Source organism: Taudactylus pleione, unplaced genomic scaffold, assembly GCF_031769625.1.
Source record: "Taudactylus pleione unplaced genomic scaffold, aTauple2 ptg000520l, whole genome shotgun sequence".
NCBI classification, from domain to species: Eukaryota; Metazoa; Chordata; class Amphibia; order Anura; family Myobatrachidae; genus Taudactylus; species Taudactylus pleione.
The window spans coordinates 11,366,543-11,383,894 of NW_028284922.1; the positions used below are offsets into that span (position 1 = coordinate 11,366,543).

Sequence of the window (17,352 nt, forward strand, 5' to 3'; positions counted from 1 at the left end):
TAGTACTTGCATTGCTATATGAATAGATACCGCTCGGCTGTGAAAAAGCCTGCGTATCCGCAGCTGAAGGGCCGCAATCTTGTCTTCTGGCAGATGCATTCTTTGAGCCAGAGAATCCAACCATGCCCCTAAATGCACCATCTGCTGTACTGGAAGAAGCGATGACTTTTTCCAATTTACAATCCACTCATATCTGAGTAGCCATGCTACTGTCTGAGATGACGCTGCATTTCTTGTGACGACTGACCAATATCAGGAAGTCGTCCAGATATGGCAGAATCCTGACACCCTGGAGCATGAGGCAGGCCGTCATTACTGGCCATGATTATGGTAAACACCCAAGGGGCCGTTGGTAAACCAAAAGGCAGTGCCTGAAACTGGAAATGCTCCTGCATGACTGTGAATCACAGGAATTGTTGGTGGGACGGTGCAATTGGTACATGAAGATAAGCATCTTGAATATCCAGGGATACCAAGATATCCCATGGTTCCATGGCCAACACAATCGACCGCAGAGTTTCCATGCGAAACCTGGGCACCTTGACAAACGTGTTGAGACCCTTTAGGTTTAGAATAGGCCGATGAGACCCATTGGGTTTTTGAATCAAGAAGAGTTTGGAATAATATCCCTTTCCTAGTTGATTCACTGGAACTGGGATTACTACCCTTGACACCAGCAGGGAATGTATATAGCCTGCTGGAGGGCCAAGGCTTTCGCAGAATCCACTGCTGGAGTTGTGCTGAAAAACCTTTGTGGGGGACTTCTCCAAAAAGTAAGGGCGTACCCCTGGGAGACTACCTCCCGAACCAAGGCATCTGTTGTCGTAAGATGCCGGGCGTCTGAATACTGAAGAAGTCGGCCTCCTACCCACCCTGGGCTCCCCCAGAGGGAGGCCCATCCCATCAAGCTGCAGGCTTAAGGTCAGACCTCATAACAAGATGTGCCACATGTGCATCCACTGATAGAGAAACCTCCAACTTAGTGCACTGATCCACTGGAAAGGAGTATAAGGCCTCAACATTTATAGTAATATGGAATTTCCTATCCAGCAACTTCCATGCTTCCCCCATAAGATCCGAAAGGTGCTCAGATCTGGGAAACTCAGGTTTTATAACCCTGTGACGTTTAAATCCTGGAGCCTCTCTTTGTGCTGGCTCCTCCTCGTCAATGATTAGCACCACTTTGACCGCCCTAATCATATAAGCAACATCTGCAGCTGGAAAACTGTCTTCCTCAACTGAGAGGAACCCTGTGTATCCCCCCCCCCCCCACATTCTGACTTGAGTGAGCATACATGTCAGGACGGACGGATGCATCAGGGGAAAAAACATAGCAGGTTGCAGCTGCTGAGAGGACCCCAATATTGTGGCTGGCCCAGGGGCTGCCAATCTGCAACCTGTGCCATAATCTGGGAAAAGGATGCCCATGGGGGCTCCTGCCATGAAGCTGGTAAGTTTGACGGAACGCCGCCACTCGGAGAAAAAAAAAGAAGGAAAAAAAAAACAAAAAACAACAACAACTTTTGACCGCATGTTGCTCCTGCAGCAAACAGGAAAAACTGACTACCTGTAGCCAGAGGCAGCGTATGTATGGAAGAGGAGCCAGGGCATCCTGGGAGCTAAAGCTTGTTGACTGTTTGGTGCCTGGATCACTCCACCTACATACCCAAGGTAATTTCTGTGGACCCTATGGACCCCGAAGAAGATAAAGCAAAGAGATTACCAGCAAAACAAACATGAAATATGTCTATCTACTAACCACATAATGTAGATATGTAATGGATAAAAGAAAAAAAAAAAAAAAAAGAGCAGACCTGGATTTACCTTTGTCGTATAAGGACAGGAGAATCTGATTCTGAAATGATGCTCACATTGCTGACAGTGTCGGAACCAGAACTTCTATGGTAAGGTCGCCTGCCGGTGGCAGACAGAGGCTTGTTCAGAGCACCAAGCACAGTTGTTGGCTTTGGCTGGGAAAACAGAAGTTAAATGAACATATTCAGATGTAGTTTCCCCATAGTGTATAACAATAAGTCGACACTGCATGCACATATCTTCACAAAATGGTTTAATTACGATCATCCAGCACTAATTAAATTGGCACTGCTAGCGCTGTGGAACCATTATTCTACCACAACTCAACCGAGAATATCAAGGGGAAAACGCTTTTTATTAGCTAGAGTCGCGGCAACAGCAAAAAAAACTATCCTGTCACAGTGGATCGATTCTAATTCTATTCCCTTAACGCTTATGTTACCAAGATTAATTTATCTTGGTCAGATGGACTGGGTAGAAAGCTCACTTGGTATTGAAAATAGTGGCAAATTTTTTTTGAGATATGGCTCCCTTATATCAGTACTCTTATCTCCATCTATTAAAGAAAAGATACGTAAAGTAGTAATTATGACTACGTGGTATAATACGGAGATACTTGAGAAAGGTCACCCACCATTCTGAGGGCAAATTATATTGTTTATAGTTCATTATGTTGTGCGGGAGTCTTTTTGTACAATACAGTCACTATATGGTTCATGCTATTTTCTATGGATTATCTTTATAAGCTGCTGATTGCTATGTGGAGAATCTAGCTTTTATTGTATGACACACATCTTAGCCTTTTCTATAGCACTATGTCATTGAATTGTTATATTTATATCGAGAAATGTATTCTCTGTTTAAACTGTGTAATAATAATAAAAATATTGTTAAAAAAAAAATTGAGTGCTAACCGAACAACTAAAATGCAGTTTGTACATTTGAATTGCGGTTGCTGGAAATACGTAGGGTATCATTTCCAAAACCCATCTCTTAATTTTCAATATGATCATCTAAATTTAATAACTAGTGAAAAACTGCAAAATAAACAAAGTTTTGAATGCATACATTAAACACCAGTGCAATCAGTTTACCTGCACAGCCCTGCAAAGTCATGAGCATATCAGGCATAAAATAGCAATGGCATTCTTGTGGGACTTTGGATACAGCAGTAAGCTGCTGTTTTTGCTTCAGTATACACCCTAGCTAGAAATGTCATGTTTTCACGCTTCTGAATGGAGGACAGGTTGTCGTGTCTTCTTTACAACAACTAGGTAATGTTGACATTGACCATTGTCATTTACCATGTCAACATGATTAGAATGTTGATAAAACGTCCCTGGTGATCTAGTGCTGACTAAACCTCCGCTGCAGAATTTCAGCATTTCACATGTCAACATTCTGCAGATGCCGACATTTCAGCTATGTCGACATTATGACTACATCCCAATAAAATGTAACCATGATATAGAATTGTCTGATTTGTGATCTACCAACGGGGGAAGACACCTTAGTTTGATTTTTTTTTTCATAGCTCAAAAAGGGTCTCCACTGGCCATAATGCAAGAGAATCAAATAAAAGCATAAAGGCCAAAACCACTGCTGAATGAGCGAATCACCTTATACATGAAGTTCACTTTAGACCAGTGCTAGATAAATACTGATCACCAGGTCAACATAGTAGAGTAAAAGAGGACCCAGTGATGTAACGCTAAGGAGCAGCCTCTTCAAATGTCTGTCCATCGACAGCTTTGTGTGTGGACCATTTTACAGTCTAACAAATGTACGTTCTATATACAAAATCTTCCAAGATTCACAGAGTGGGACTAATGAAGGTGGATCTGCAATGTGCACTTTGCATAGATGCTTTTGGTGGGTGAGACCAGATTACACAAATGCTAGCATGACTCAAAACTCCGTTCTGCAAACCTGTTTACAACTTTACCTTTCCTGTTAGCAGATGAACCCTCGTTTCCTCAGATATGTAGCTCTTGTCATTGCAAAATTCCTGGGAGACAAATAAGCCAGATATTTTTCACTTTAAAACGCTGTCAATATATTATTGTATCAAAGCAATGTGAATAGTATTGATGAAGCACAATAAGTTTGTTAAGTGCTAGCATGTCTGACAAATACAAAAAAATACATCGAAAGCAAATTATGAAAATAAAATAACTAACTGGGTTATACAGAGTTATTTGTAATTACAATTATAGATAGTCTACCTCAAATTAAACTTCATCATCTATACAATTAACCAACAATTGTTCTCTGCCAAAACCATGGAAACGTTATGCCTATATAAACTTTCAAATTCCTTTTTTCTTCTGAATCTACAAAGAGGACACTTTTAGAACTCTGGCGCTCCTGCACCACTATATCCCCAACCTGCACGTTAGTTGTCTAACCAAGCCCCACAAAACAGGGCCAGAGATATATTGTTCATATATACAAACAGATCTTTTATTTCTAAAACTGTAAATCATTCATCTTTAAACAGGAGAGCCAGAAAGTAAAGACTGGACGGTCAGAGAGCCCCAATGGATTCAGAAAAAGGTAAAAATACACCATGGGGACATCCCAAAGCTGCCCCTCCGTTTGGATATGCTCCTAGTAGTGCTGTGTGCTTGGACACAAAAACCCTGAACAGAGAACCATGTGGCTGTCATGACACCGCTGCAATGCTGAGGCTCCAGGACACGCAGTATTCACTGATAGGTGCACAACAGGTTTCCAAGCATCACCACGGATGTGGCGAATCACAAGAGAGAACCATCTAGCTATTCTCTGGTTGGATGCAGGTCAATCTTTTACAGACATTACATGACTAAAAGTTTCTGTATTGCTAAATTCTCGTGTCCTCTAGATTTACATCTTCAATAACTTAAGACAAAAAGTGAAGACCCCTCTACCTCTAAAATGAATTCTTCTTAAAAATCAATATTCTGACTTAAATGGAATTTAGAAACAAAATTCAAGTTAAAAAACAAAACAAAAGCAGCCCTATCATGAAAAACCAGATGGGGATATTTGCAAGAGTCTCCCCAATACAATAGCCACATGCATATTGCTGCATTGGTTAGTTATCCAATGCAGCAATATCCAGAAGAGATATCCTCCATTTCCTAAAGGCACAGATTAAAGAGGACCATTTGAACAAAAAGTCTCTCACCTTGCATTGTAATACCATCAGCTTCCCATACAAATCAGGATTATATATGGCTAATCTCTGCTCAACACTTCTCAAGCAACTTTCCCCTCTCCCTCCTCCTGTGTGCTCAGACATTTTCCATACTCACCATGTTGCAGTAAGTTACCATGAACAGTAGTAACATAAGGCCAGTAAGATGCAGGACTCTGATACTGTAACCTACCTCACGGTAATTTAAGTCTTATACAAGTAAAACCAGTGTGCAGGGTGTGATTTATAATACAGGATAGTGTGTGGCCACTGAATTGTGTTTGGCAGGAAAAACATTTTAAATGTACATGTATGTAATCCAATCACCCTTTCAGATAGTAGAAGTAATAGTGTTCCCAGTACATTGATATCTCTATTTTTAAAAGATGATTAGTGACAAGAGATTTACACTTGCTTTCAAATTACATCGATATGCTTTATCACAGAACATATAGTGGAATTATATATGTACACATGTATTATATTACCTTATCAGGCTGAGTGAAAAATCTACTTGGCAACATTGGTTCCTTAGGAGCTTCTGCAAGAGTGATGGCGATTTTGCTATTCATGACGCACAGAGCCACGTCGCAGACGGTGTATAATTTCTAAAGGAGAAAGAAACCGCAGCTGTTTCCATTGCCACAATACTCACTACAGAACTGCGCACAAGGATTACTCCAGCATGAACATTTGGTGAGCAATATAAGAATAGTGGTCACATCTTTCTGTGTTTTCCTACATTTATACAGTAAGGAAATCCCAACAGCACACTTTTTGCAGGGTACCAAACACACCGAGCCCATATACCGGACCCATCAAATCGCAGCACATTACATATGAGAAATGTTACATGCAGGATATTGGGGCACTGGCTCCATGCAATCACTCACTGGTGGTTGGCAAGAGCCTTCACAGGGCAGATGTGTTTTTTAAAATCAAATCTTAGGTTTAAGTGACAAATGTGGTGCACACAGATGTGTCCACATACATATAGCCTCCTTGCGAGTTAAACAGCCCTTCTAATCGCGCCGTGCCATGGCGTGACTCATTAGCGCAGAGCGTCTTTTTTTGCAACGTTTTACCTTAAAATGCGTCTTATTCACACAGCGATGTGAATATTAGCACAAGCAGCTTCTGCTGATTAAAATGATACGCAGTATGCCTATGTTCTCTGTGTGACTGCAGATGTATCTGCATGCGAAACGCTACTTTACAGTGTTACAGCCGCTGACACTAACATAGCATTTCGCAGGCAGATACAGTCGCACAGAAAACATAGGCATGCTGCATATCATTTTAATCAGAAGCTGCATGTGCTATCTATCACATCACTGGCATTTGAAGGTAAAAAGTTGCACGAAAGACGCTCAGGGCTACCGAGGCAGGCAGAGCTCCAGCATTGTGTGGTGCGACTTGTAGCGCATGGAGGATAGATGTATGTGGACACATCTATAGGTCAGAGGACACAATAATAGAACACTATAAAAGCTTTGACAATAAGAGCCAGCGCAAGACAACCCAGTCTAGCAATTTATACTCTGCAACCTTGAATGATCTCCTTTGCAAACATTTTCTGGTGAAACACATTCAAGCAATTTGTTTGCTTATTTTCAAACGCTCATAGTTTACGGTTACTTAATTAAACCTATTATATTGTTAAAAGATGTAAATGGATTAAAAACTTACTTCATTTGCTTTGGGATCATCTGGAGACTGAGCGTCCCGAGTCTGTTTGATGCTCTCACACATTTTCTTCATGAAGAGATGACTGTTATTTTCATTCTTGGCCATTAAAACTTCAAGCATGAACCAAAGGCACCTGTATTAGGAAAGGTTAATGTAGTACATGTTCAAATACTAATTCTCCACCATAAAAGCAATGGCATTGCACCTAAATTCTGGTTATTGTATTAAACCAAGTAACATCTGCATTTTGTGCATAGAATTACAAGGAACAGCAGTGACCGTACTACGCACATAACAAGAGATATGGTAAGAACTTACCTTTGTTATCTCTGTTTCTACGAAGTCCATAGGGTCCACAGGGTTGACCTTGGGGTATAGCTGGATCTGGATCCACGGGCACCACGCAGTTAAAGCTTTGCTGCTCCCAGGATGCACTTGGGTCCGTCGTCCTCTATACCCCGCCCCGGCCACAGGCACCTCAGTTGGTAAGCAGCTAAGGCCGGAGGAGGAGACTAAACCGAGAGAAGGAAGACTGGAACACACAAGAAACCATACTCACAGAAATGGGAGACGGAAAACCGGTGACCAGCCACACAGCCCATTTGAAGCCAGGTGCGTCAGGGCGGGCGCCCTGTGGACCCTATGGACTTCGTAGAAACAGAGATAACAAAGGTAAGTTCTTACCATATCTCTTGTTTTCTACTTCAGGGTCCATAGGGGGTCCACAGGGTTGACCTTGGGGATGTCCCAAAGCAGTTCAACTAAGGGCGGGGACGCTCCTGTGCTGAAAGGAGTACCCGGCGCCCAAAGGATGCATCCTGAGAGGCGAAGGTGTCAAACGCATAAAACCTCAAAAACGTCTGAATTGAAGACCAAGTAGCCGCCTTACACAGCTGAACAGCGGAGGCGCCACGTCTAGCAGCCCAAGAGGGACCCACAGAACGAGTGGAATGAGCCTTAACAGAGGCTGGCACAGGTAAACCCTCCTGCGCATAAGCCTCACAAATAACTGAACGAAGCCAACGGGCTATCGTTTGCTTGTTGGCAGGCCAACCCCTCTTGTGAAAACCAAAGAGGACAAACAAAGAATCCGACTTCCTAACCGAAGCAGTCCGGTCCACATAGATTCTAAGTGCCCGGACCACATCCAAGGAAGCCTCACCAGCCGAAAGATCAGGTGACTGAAAAGCTGGCACAACAAGTTCCTGATTAATGTGGAACTTTGAAACCACTTTGGGCAAAAACTCAGGACGCGTGCGGAGCACTGCCCTGTCCTGGTGAAAAATCAGAAAAGGAGGGCGACAGGAAAGCGCCCCCAATTCTGAAACCCTCCTGGCCGAAGCAATTGCCAGGAGAAAAATGGTCTTAAACGTCAGCCACTTGAGCTCCACCGACTCAAGCGGCTCAAAAGGAGGACCCTGCAAGACCCTCAGTACCACCGTCAAGTCCCACGGAGCCACCGGAGGCACGAAGGGAGGCTGGATCCTGAGAACACCTTGGAAAAAGGTGTAAACATCTGGCAGTGTAGCAATCCGTCGCTGAAACCACACGGACAAAGCAGACACATGAACCTTCAGAGAGGCCAGGCGTAAGCCGAGGTCCAAACCCGATTGAAGAAATTCCAAGATTCTGGAAACCCGGAACACCTGCGGATCATAGTTTCTGGATTCACACCACTGAAAATAAGTGCGCCACACCCTGTGGTAAATCCGCGCGGAGGCAGGCTTGCGTGCCCTAAGCATGGTACCAATCACTGAACTGGAGAAACCCCTAGACCTCAAGACGGCTGTCTCAAGAGCCACGCCGTCAAAGACAGCCGACCCAGATCCGGGTAAAGGCAGGGCCCCTGAGACAACAGGTCCCGACGCTGAGGAAGAAGGTACGGAGCGTCGATGGAGAGGCACCTCAGATCGGAGTACCAAGGACGTCTGGGCCACGCCGGAGCCACCAGCACGAGCGTGCCGCCATCCTGCTTGAATTTCCGCAGAACCCGAGGAAGTAAGGATATCGGAGGAAACAGATACGCCAGGTGAAACGTCCATTTCACCGACAGAGCGTCTACCAGACAGGCGCCTGCGTCTCTTGTCCTTGACCCGTAAACGGGCAACTTGTGATTGTGACGGGAGGCCATCAAGTCCAGCTCCGGCAGCCCCCACCTGTCCACGAGTAGCTGAAACACCTCTGGGTGAAGCGACCATTCCCCGGGATGCACATCGTGACGGCTGAGGAAGTCCGCCTCCCAATTGAGGACTCCGGGAATGAAGACTGCCGAGATCGCTGGAACGTGACACTCCGCCCAAGCAAGAATGCGAGACACCTCCGACATTGCTGCCCGACTGCGAGTTCCCCCTTGGTGGTTGATGTACGCCACCGTGGTGGCGTTGTCGGACTGCACCTGAACCGCCCTTCCGTGAAGAGCGGGGCCGGACGACTGCAGGGCCCTGTACACAGCCCGCAGTTCCAGGATGTTGATGGGGAGAAGTGCTTCTTCCGCGGACCAACGACCCTGAAGCGATAATGAGCCGGTCACTGCCCCCCAACCCCGAAGACTGGCATCCGTCGTGAGCAGGACCCAGTCCGGGATCCAAAAGGGGCGCCCCTCGACCAGATGCACCGTCTGAAGCCACCAAGCCAAAGACTGCCGAACCTCCGCGGACAACACCAGCATCTGAGAGCGGATCCGGTGAGGTAACCCGTTCCATTCCGATAGAATCAGCCCCTGCAGGGGCCGGGAATGGAACTGGGCAAATTCCACCATGTCGAATGTCGACACCATGGACCCCAGAACTCTCATAGCTGAATGGACCGACAGGCGGCAACTGCTCAGGCAACTGTGTATCCTCAGCTGCAGGGAGGAGACCTTCTCTGGAGTCAGGAAAATCCGCTGCTGACGAGAATCCAGCAGGGCTCCCAAATGAACCATCCGCTGTGATGGAATCAGGGAGGACTTCTTCCAGTTTATCAACCACCCGTGTGCTTGAAGACAAGCAATGGTCAGGTGGATATGTCGAAGAAGCACCTCCGGGGAGCTCGCCAGCAGCAGAAGATCGTCCAGGTACGGCAACAGACGTAGACCCTGACCCCGAAGGTGGGCAGCCATAACCGCCATCACCTTGGTGAACACCCTCGGAGCCGTGGAAAGGCCAAAAGGCAACGCCCGAAATTGGTAGTGATGGTTCAGGATAGCAAACCTCAGATACCGCTGATGTGCCGGTGCTATGGGCACATGGAGATAGGCGTCCTGGATATCGAGGGAGACCATATAATCCCCGGGTTCCATCGCCAGAATGATGGAACGTAACGTTTCCATCCTGAACCTGGGAACTCTGAGGTATCTGTTCAGAGACTTCAAATTCAGGATAGGGCGATGAGAACCATTGGGTTTCTGTACCAGAAACAGAGTAGAATAGTACCCCGTCCCGCGCTGAGACTGCGGAACGGGAACAATGACCCCTGCTTGTAGCAAGGATTCTATAGCTACCTGAATCTGACCAGCTTTGGTCTTGTCCAGAGAAGGACTCGTACAAAAAAACTGGTGGGGCGGCCTGAACCGAAAAGACAGGGCGTACCCCTGAGAGACTACTTCTCGAACCCAGGCATCCGTGGTGGTATTGTGCCAACACTGGGCGAATTGGAGAAGTCGGCCTCCCACTCTGGGGTCCCCCAGAGAGAGGCCCGTCCCATCAGGCAGCAGGCTTATCCTCCTGCTTGGAAGAAGGGCGCCGAGCACTCCATGCCTGCTTCTTGGGCTTGGGTGCGGCCTTGGTCGCCGAATGTCTCGGGAAGGACTGGCCCTTGGCCTTACCCTGAACCCGAAAGGACCGAAAGGCAGAGCTCCTCACTTTAGCCGGCGCAGAGGCCGAAGGGAGAAAAGCCGACTTGGACTTAGCCAAAGTATCCACTATTCTGTCCAAATCCGGACCAAATAGTAAATCACCATTAAAAGGCAAGGCCTCCAGACCCTTTTTTGAATCTGCATCAGCCCTCCAGGACCTCAGCCACAGGGAGCGCCGAGCAGATACCGCTGCAGCCGACACCCTAGAAGTGAGCAGGCTGGCATCCAAAGACGCTTCCCCAATATAGGAAGCTGCATCCCGCATCTGTCCCACTAACGCTCTCTGGATATCCGGAGCCTCATCAGGAAAGGTATCCTCCAAGGCATTGGCCCATGCCTCAATGGCTTTAGCCACCCAGGAGATAGCCATGGACGGGCGAGCCACCGCCCCGGAAAGAGAATAAATGGACTTTAAACAAGTCTCCACCTTCCTGTCCGTGGGATCCTTCAAAGAGGAGATAGACGGCAATGGCAACGTCGCGCTTTTGATCAAGCGGGTAACGTGGGAATCCACCGCCGGCGGAGTTTCCCATTTCCTGCAATGAGCTTCAGGAAAAGGATAGTTCGCCGCCAACCTCTTCTGTGGATGGAACCTCTTACTAGGTAATTGCCAGGCCGCCGCCATATGATCCGATAATTGATCAGACAGGGGGAACACAGTTGAGGTCACCTTGGCCTTTTTAAAATTAGGAAACTTCGACCTAGGAGCCGGCGCATCATCCTCAACATGTAGGATAGCCCGCACCGCCCTAACTAAGGCTGTAACATTAATGGAGGACTTAGCTTCCACCTCCTGCCCCATGACATCAGAGTCAGAGTCCTCATGGATTTCTCCATCATCTGAGGACACTTCCGAGTCCGACAACTGCGCAGCTAGTGAACTCACAACCGGACGTTTAGACACCCTTGGTGGCACATCACCTTGCAACATAGACTGAAACGCCGAGGATGAAGCCGCCAGACTCTGTACGGAGCTGGATAGAACATCCACCCAAGGCGGAGGAGCCGTCGGAGCAACACTCTGCAAAGGCACTACAGACTGACACGTCCCTGGGGAAGACTGCACATACACAGGCAGTCCCGAGTAAGGACCCACAGTCTGGGCCCCGGGGGAAGACCGCAACATTTGTGGAACCCTCGGGGAATGGGGGATGGTGGGCTGCGGTAACGCCCTAGAAGGGACCGCTGATGGGACCGATAACCGGTCCGCAATAGACGCCAGCACCTGTGAAAACATCGCCCAAGGAGGGTCCTGTGATACAGGGGGGTTGGAGGGGCCCGGTACCAGCTGGCACCGCCCGCACAGACCATCCTGAGATAAGTCCTCCCCATCAACTCCAGCAGCACAGCGTCTGCAGGAAAATAGCACAGGAGCCACAGAGCGCTCAGTCTCCTCATCCGACATGATACCGTAAATACACAAGAAATAGGTATCACCAGAGGAATTACGGTTTTAACACCCGCGCACTCACCAGTATGCGAAACAACAGCCCAGATATGGTACTGTGTAGCACACAACAGTATGTGACTGACCCCACAAATACGTGTTTTATATATGTGAGGCTCAGAAAAACGCCCTTCCCCCACACACCTGCCGGGCCGTAGGAGAAGGAAAGGGATAGTTATAAGCTGACAGTAAGGAGAATAAGTCACAGACAGGCAGCACTAGCAATAGTCACATACAATGCAGAAAAGTTATACTCACTGCACCTTCCGCTACAATCAACCGCCCAGATTCAGTGTCTGGGAGGGCTATAGCGCTGTGTACACTGTCCTTTAGCAGGGGAGAGGTACACAGAGGGACCGGTCCACTTGATACCGCCTGGGAGTCTGCGATGTGCCAGTAAAGATGGCCGCCGGAGACCTCAGAGGAGGAGTGGCCGAGAGATAAGAGCAGCTCAGCGACGCCAGACTCCTAGTTGAAAGGCGCGCTGAGCTGAGGGGAGGAGCCGCTAGACAGGGAAGGCTGCCTCCCCTGGCTAGCAATTAACCCCCGGGTTGCCGGTCCCGCTACCAGCCTGATACCCTGGTGGTCTAGCGGACACGCGGGGTATTCCTCAATTGAGGGGGAGCCCGCCGCCGCCGCTAGCGCCTCCGGTCTGTCCCCAGAGACCGGAGGCTCCTGACTGCATTGAAGTATCCGCGGGCCGCCGCACGCGGCGACCCGCGGCTTACCTGATCCCCGTCGCGTCCGGCAGCAGTCAAGGGAGTCCCCAGAGCCCGGCTAGTACAGGCTCTGGGGTCCCGCCGCGATCCCCAGAGCTGTACTGGCGTCGCGGCGCCAGCGGGGAGAAGGAGCGGCAGCGTGGACGTCCTAAAGGACAGTCTGATGCTGCCGCTCTAAAAGTGTAAAAAAAGAAGAAAAAAAAAATAAAAAATTTCTCTTTTAAAATAAAGCTTAGGGACTGCTCCTGCAGCCCCACTGCGACAGGGTGACCCGACTCCGGCCGGGCACCAACTAAAACTGAGGTGCCTGTGGCCGGGGGCGGGGTATAGAGGAGGACGGACCCAAGTGCATCCTGGGAGCAGCAAAGCTTTAACTGCGTGGTGCCCGTGGATCCAGATCCAGCTATACCCCAAGGTCAACCCTGTGGACCCCCTATGGACCCTGAAGTAGAAACACTGATATCCAGGAGAACATCTTCAACATTTTGTACTTTTTGTTGGTTTTAAAATTTGTGCCAATAACTGAATTTATTGGCATAATGTTTCAATTCCTGAAGATTTTGCATAAAAAGGAGTTTTGTTTTTACCAGGTTAAATGCTTTTCTTTGGAATCCATAAGGGACATAGGCATAGACCACCATGGGTACAGGCTGGAGTAGGAGTCCAGGCACCAACTAGTTATGCTTTTTCTCCCAGCAGCCCTGGCTCCTGCTCCCGTATACCCCAGCGCCGGCCCCAGACAGGCCAGTTAAGTTAGAAAATCCAAAGCAGGAGCGAGAAAAAGGAGAAGAAAGACCAACACACACACACACACACAGGTCCAAACACCCAGAAATGCTAAAAAGGACGACTGGAAGCAGTGTAAAATCCCTGCAAGCCAGGTGCATCAGGGTGGACGGCCTGTGTCCCCTATGGATTCCAAAGAAAAGGATTTAACAAGGTAAGAACATAAATCTCCTTTTCTTCTTTATTCCATAGGGGACACAGGCATAGACCATGGGATGTCCCAAAGCAACCCCCCTAAGGGAAGGGACACGTATGAGCAGATCAGAGAACCATTCAGCCAAAAGCCGCATCCGTGGTACCGAAGGTGTCAAAGGAATAGAACTTGAGGAATGCATGGGCGGAATCTACACACTCAAACACAATTACATGCACATAAAAACATTTAAAAAATTGGCAGTTAATGCTCAACAAACCACCCCCTCTCAGCAGGAAGGAGCTTAGTGTATAATCTGACCTCAGAGGAGGGGGTATACAGACAGGAGCCCTTTGCCGCTTTCCATAAACTAACAAGCAGGCATAGGTTAAAATGGCCACTCAGCATCTCAGTTGGGAGGGGAGAGCGAGGAGAAGAATCCCTATGGTTGCCTTCTGCAGTGGGGGAGCTTGCGGCAAGGGAGCGGGGGAGGAGCTAACGGGGAGAGCCTATCTCCCGCTGCTGAACAAGATCCCCAGGGCAACGGCCGATTTCAATGAAGCGTCCCATTGCCTGTGCATGGTGGTCTAGCGGAGGCGCCAGATCGACCATCATCAGTACCACTGGTGATCTCCCACACAGGCGGTGACAGCCACTGCAACGCAGCTCCCTGCAAGCAGAGAGCTGGTCTTATATTGTTAGCACCGCCAGTGCTCCCCCGGAGTCCAGTGCTGCGGCCACTGGCACAGAGGGCCAGTGGAGCTGCAGTGCGGACGTTCTATAGGTCGCCTAGTGCTGCTCACTCATACTGTAAGTATAAAAAAATAAATAAATAATTAAAATCAAAGAAAAGGCTAGACTGCTTAAAAGCAGCCTCTAAAACAGTGACTGCTCCTGCAGGGCACCAAAAGAAAATGGCCTGTCTGGGGCATATGGGAGGAGGTGCCAGGGCTGCTGGGAGAAGAATCTCAACTAGTTGGTGCCCGGACTCCTCCAACTCCAGCCTATACCCATGGTCTACGCATGTGTTCCCTATGACATGAATAAATAGGTTTTGCAGGTGGGTTTAGTGAGACAGTTTGAAAATCACCAGCATATATTACTAAAACTTACTCTTTGATATCACGTAATTGGTCAATATCCTGAGGTTTCGTAAAATCTGGATCGTGAGCCAGGAGATGAATCATGTACGGAACAACATATTCCGGCAGTAAGGACAGCAGCTTTTCTACGGAAACATTGTACAAATTATGAGATTAAGACTTTCCAATGCAAGACAAACAGAGGGACTCTCAAAGTAGCAGCCAGCACCAGAACTGGGCCGGTCAACTGCAGTGATGTAATAAGGAATGAAGTCGTGGAAAGTTTGCCACACAGAACTGCTCACAAATTTAAATTGATGGATAGTGGATTTAATTTAAGAAAGAAGACACAACGCTTAATAACCTGGTGGCATTTCTTTAGAAAGTACTCACCATTTGCAATTGGGTTTTGCTTTATGTACTCCCTCCGTATGCTGATGTTTTTAAGCAAGCATTGTCTGGCATGTGCTCTTCGTTCCTTGACTGGATCTTTTGCACACAGAGCAAAAATAGCCATGTACTCTAGTGGGAGCTGCAGCTTCACCAGTGCCTTGTGCAGCTTCTGTGCAAATATCTGTCGCACCTGGTAGCACTCATCCTGCAGAAGAGACACAAGGAGACAAACCACACATTAGTAGCTACTCTCAGTACATGCAACCGCTGCTGTGCAGTAACATTTCCACACCACAAAAGCTGCAAATAAACTGGCTCACAGAACGTTATATAAAGGGAGTCTGAATGCAATAAACCAGAGAGACTAGAATATTCTAGCATTGTATGAGCAGTAAGAGAAATTAGTTAGCACTTACATTAATAACCAGGGCACACAGCTGGAACTGCTCGGGGGTGATTATTTCATGGTAACAAGGCTCCTGTGCCAGCTTCATGATGGCACCACCAGCGGCCAATCGCAGACGAGACATGTCAGATTTACTAAAATAATGGTAAAGCAGATTGGAGCACCTGATCAGATAGTAGTATTAGGCAGAGAGAAGCAGCTGATATTTTGCTACATACATTTGATATTTGTGTAAAGCATGTGACCTCTGAGGACTATTCTTACTAACTCACCTTATTCTTTTATGCTCCGTCAAGTCTCCCTCACTGACCAACATAGCAGACAACAACCGTAATGTGGAGTTGGCCGACTTTGACTGATTGTTCTTCATACCCAGAAGCCAACGCACCAGTAACTTTATGGCCTGCACCTAAAGAGACAGGAATTTTAAAAGTACATAATTTAATGGTAATTAAACATCTATCCAGAGCATATGTGTTTTTCCATTTTTAGATTTTTTTTTTAGGGCATGTAAGAGCTTAATTTTAATACAAGGAAATGCACCCCAGAGAGGACACCTACACTTCAATTTCCACACTTCCTCCAGCAAATTAAATAGACATCCAAATGAAATGAATGTCAGCAAAGGTGGAGCTAGATCTAGTTCAGAGGTGGGCAATAAGCAGCCCTCCAGCTGCTGTTGAACTACACATTCCAGCATGCACTGCCACTGTTTTAGAATGCCCCGACAGCAAAACTGTGACAGGGCTTGCTTGGATGTGTAGTCCCACAGCAGCTGGAGGGACGATTATTGGCCACACCTGTAGTGGTTGTTCAAGTACAAACATGATTTTTAGAGATAAATTAAATTAGCTGCGAGGTGGGCGCATTGGCGCTGCAACACTGTGGAAACTCGGGTAAGGACATCTCCTATCCCCATTCTCGCGGATTTTTGTATGCAGCCCTATAGACTGGGTATACAGGATGGCACGAGGAGCCTGGACACTTTAAATAAAAACTGCAACTGCTCAGGCTGGTCCCCCGTTACACCATTATGGGCCAATAAAACCTAATTTTTTAGTTAAAGCTCAAGAATATATATAAGAATAATATAGAAGAGACCATGTAACAATGTAGAATAAATAAAAATAAAACTGCAAGGGGACCTATTAAACACAATCTCTCACCTATGGGTAAAATTAGGCACCTTCTAGAAAAGTGTGCAGGGCATATTTCACACCTTTAGCAGAACTAAACTACTTTGGCAATACTTTACACAACCCTATTTAAATATAGGTCAAAATGTTGCATGCACTACTCTTTAGAGTACAGAGTTGCTCAGCGGATAGCAAGGAATACATGCATTCATACTTTTGCAAGAACTTCTGGAGAAACTTCTTCATCTGAGGACCAGAGTTTGCCATTCTTTTCACCATTGGTCTATACATAGGAGAAAGGCGGAAAAAATAAACAATAAAATAGGCAATTTTAAGTATGAAAACATTTAACAGATAAGGTTTATGAAGTGACTCACCCGGTCATTCATTAGTAGGTCTTTCACAATGAAATTTGCCACAACTGACTTCATCGGAGATGCAAACTGATCAGGAGCCAACATGGAAATGTGACCCAACGACACAAGAGGTGTGACTAACTGCTCCGGTACATCTGCATTAAGACTTCGGCTGAGAGGCTAAAAGAAGAGCAGATATTTAAGACTTTCTAATTTACCATTTCATTTACAGGATAAGTGAGTCACATGTGCTAACAAAATCTTTTTTGCACTCACATTAAAAGGTGTCAATCCAATTAAGTGCGAATTGCGAGTTTGTTTCTTGAAACTCGCAGACTTCGCATTGAAGCGCGCTCCCGAGAATTCTCCAATCC

At 47.0% G+C, this 17,352-nt stretch overlaps 1 protein-coding gene across 5 annotated transcripts in view; it reads right to left on the reverse strand.

Moving 5' to 3' along the window:
- The window catches only part of PDS5A (PDS5 cohesin associated factor A), a 133,161-nt gene that overhangs the window by 22,651 nt on the left and 93,158 nt on the right, over nucleotides 1–17,352 (reverse strand). For all 5 annotated transcript variants that reach the window (XM_088450663.1, XM_088450664.1, XM_088450662.1 and 2 more), the window contains exons 21-30: nucleotides 17,000–17,158; nucleotides 16,837–16,905; nucleotides 15,759–15,895; nucleotides 15,497–15,620; nucleotides 15,081–15,285; nucleotides 14,719–14,833; nucleotides 6,686–6,818; nucleotides 5,485–5,604; nucleotides 3,761–3,823; nucleotides 1,825–1,970 (exon numbers count right to left, since the gene is read on the reverse strand). In XM_088450663.1, coding sequence (XP_088306789.1) covers nucleotides 1,825–1,970; nucleotides 3,761–3,823; nucleotides 5,485–5,604; nucleotides 6,686–6,818; nucleotides 14,719–14,833; nucleotides 15,081–15,285; nucleotides 15,497–15,620; nucleotides 15,759–15,895; nucleotides 16,837–16,905; nucleotides 17,000–17,158 — 1,271 coding nt within the window. The remainder of the gene's footprint in view (nucleotides 1–1,824; nucleotides 1,971–3,760; nucleotides 3,824–5,484; nucleotides 5,605–6,685; nucleotides 6,819–14,718; nucleotides 14,834–15,080; nucleotides 15,286–15,496; nucleotides 15,621–15,758; nucleotides 15,896–16,836; nucleotides 16,906–16,999; nucleotides 17,159–17,352) is intronic.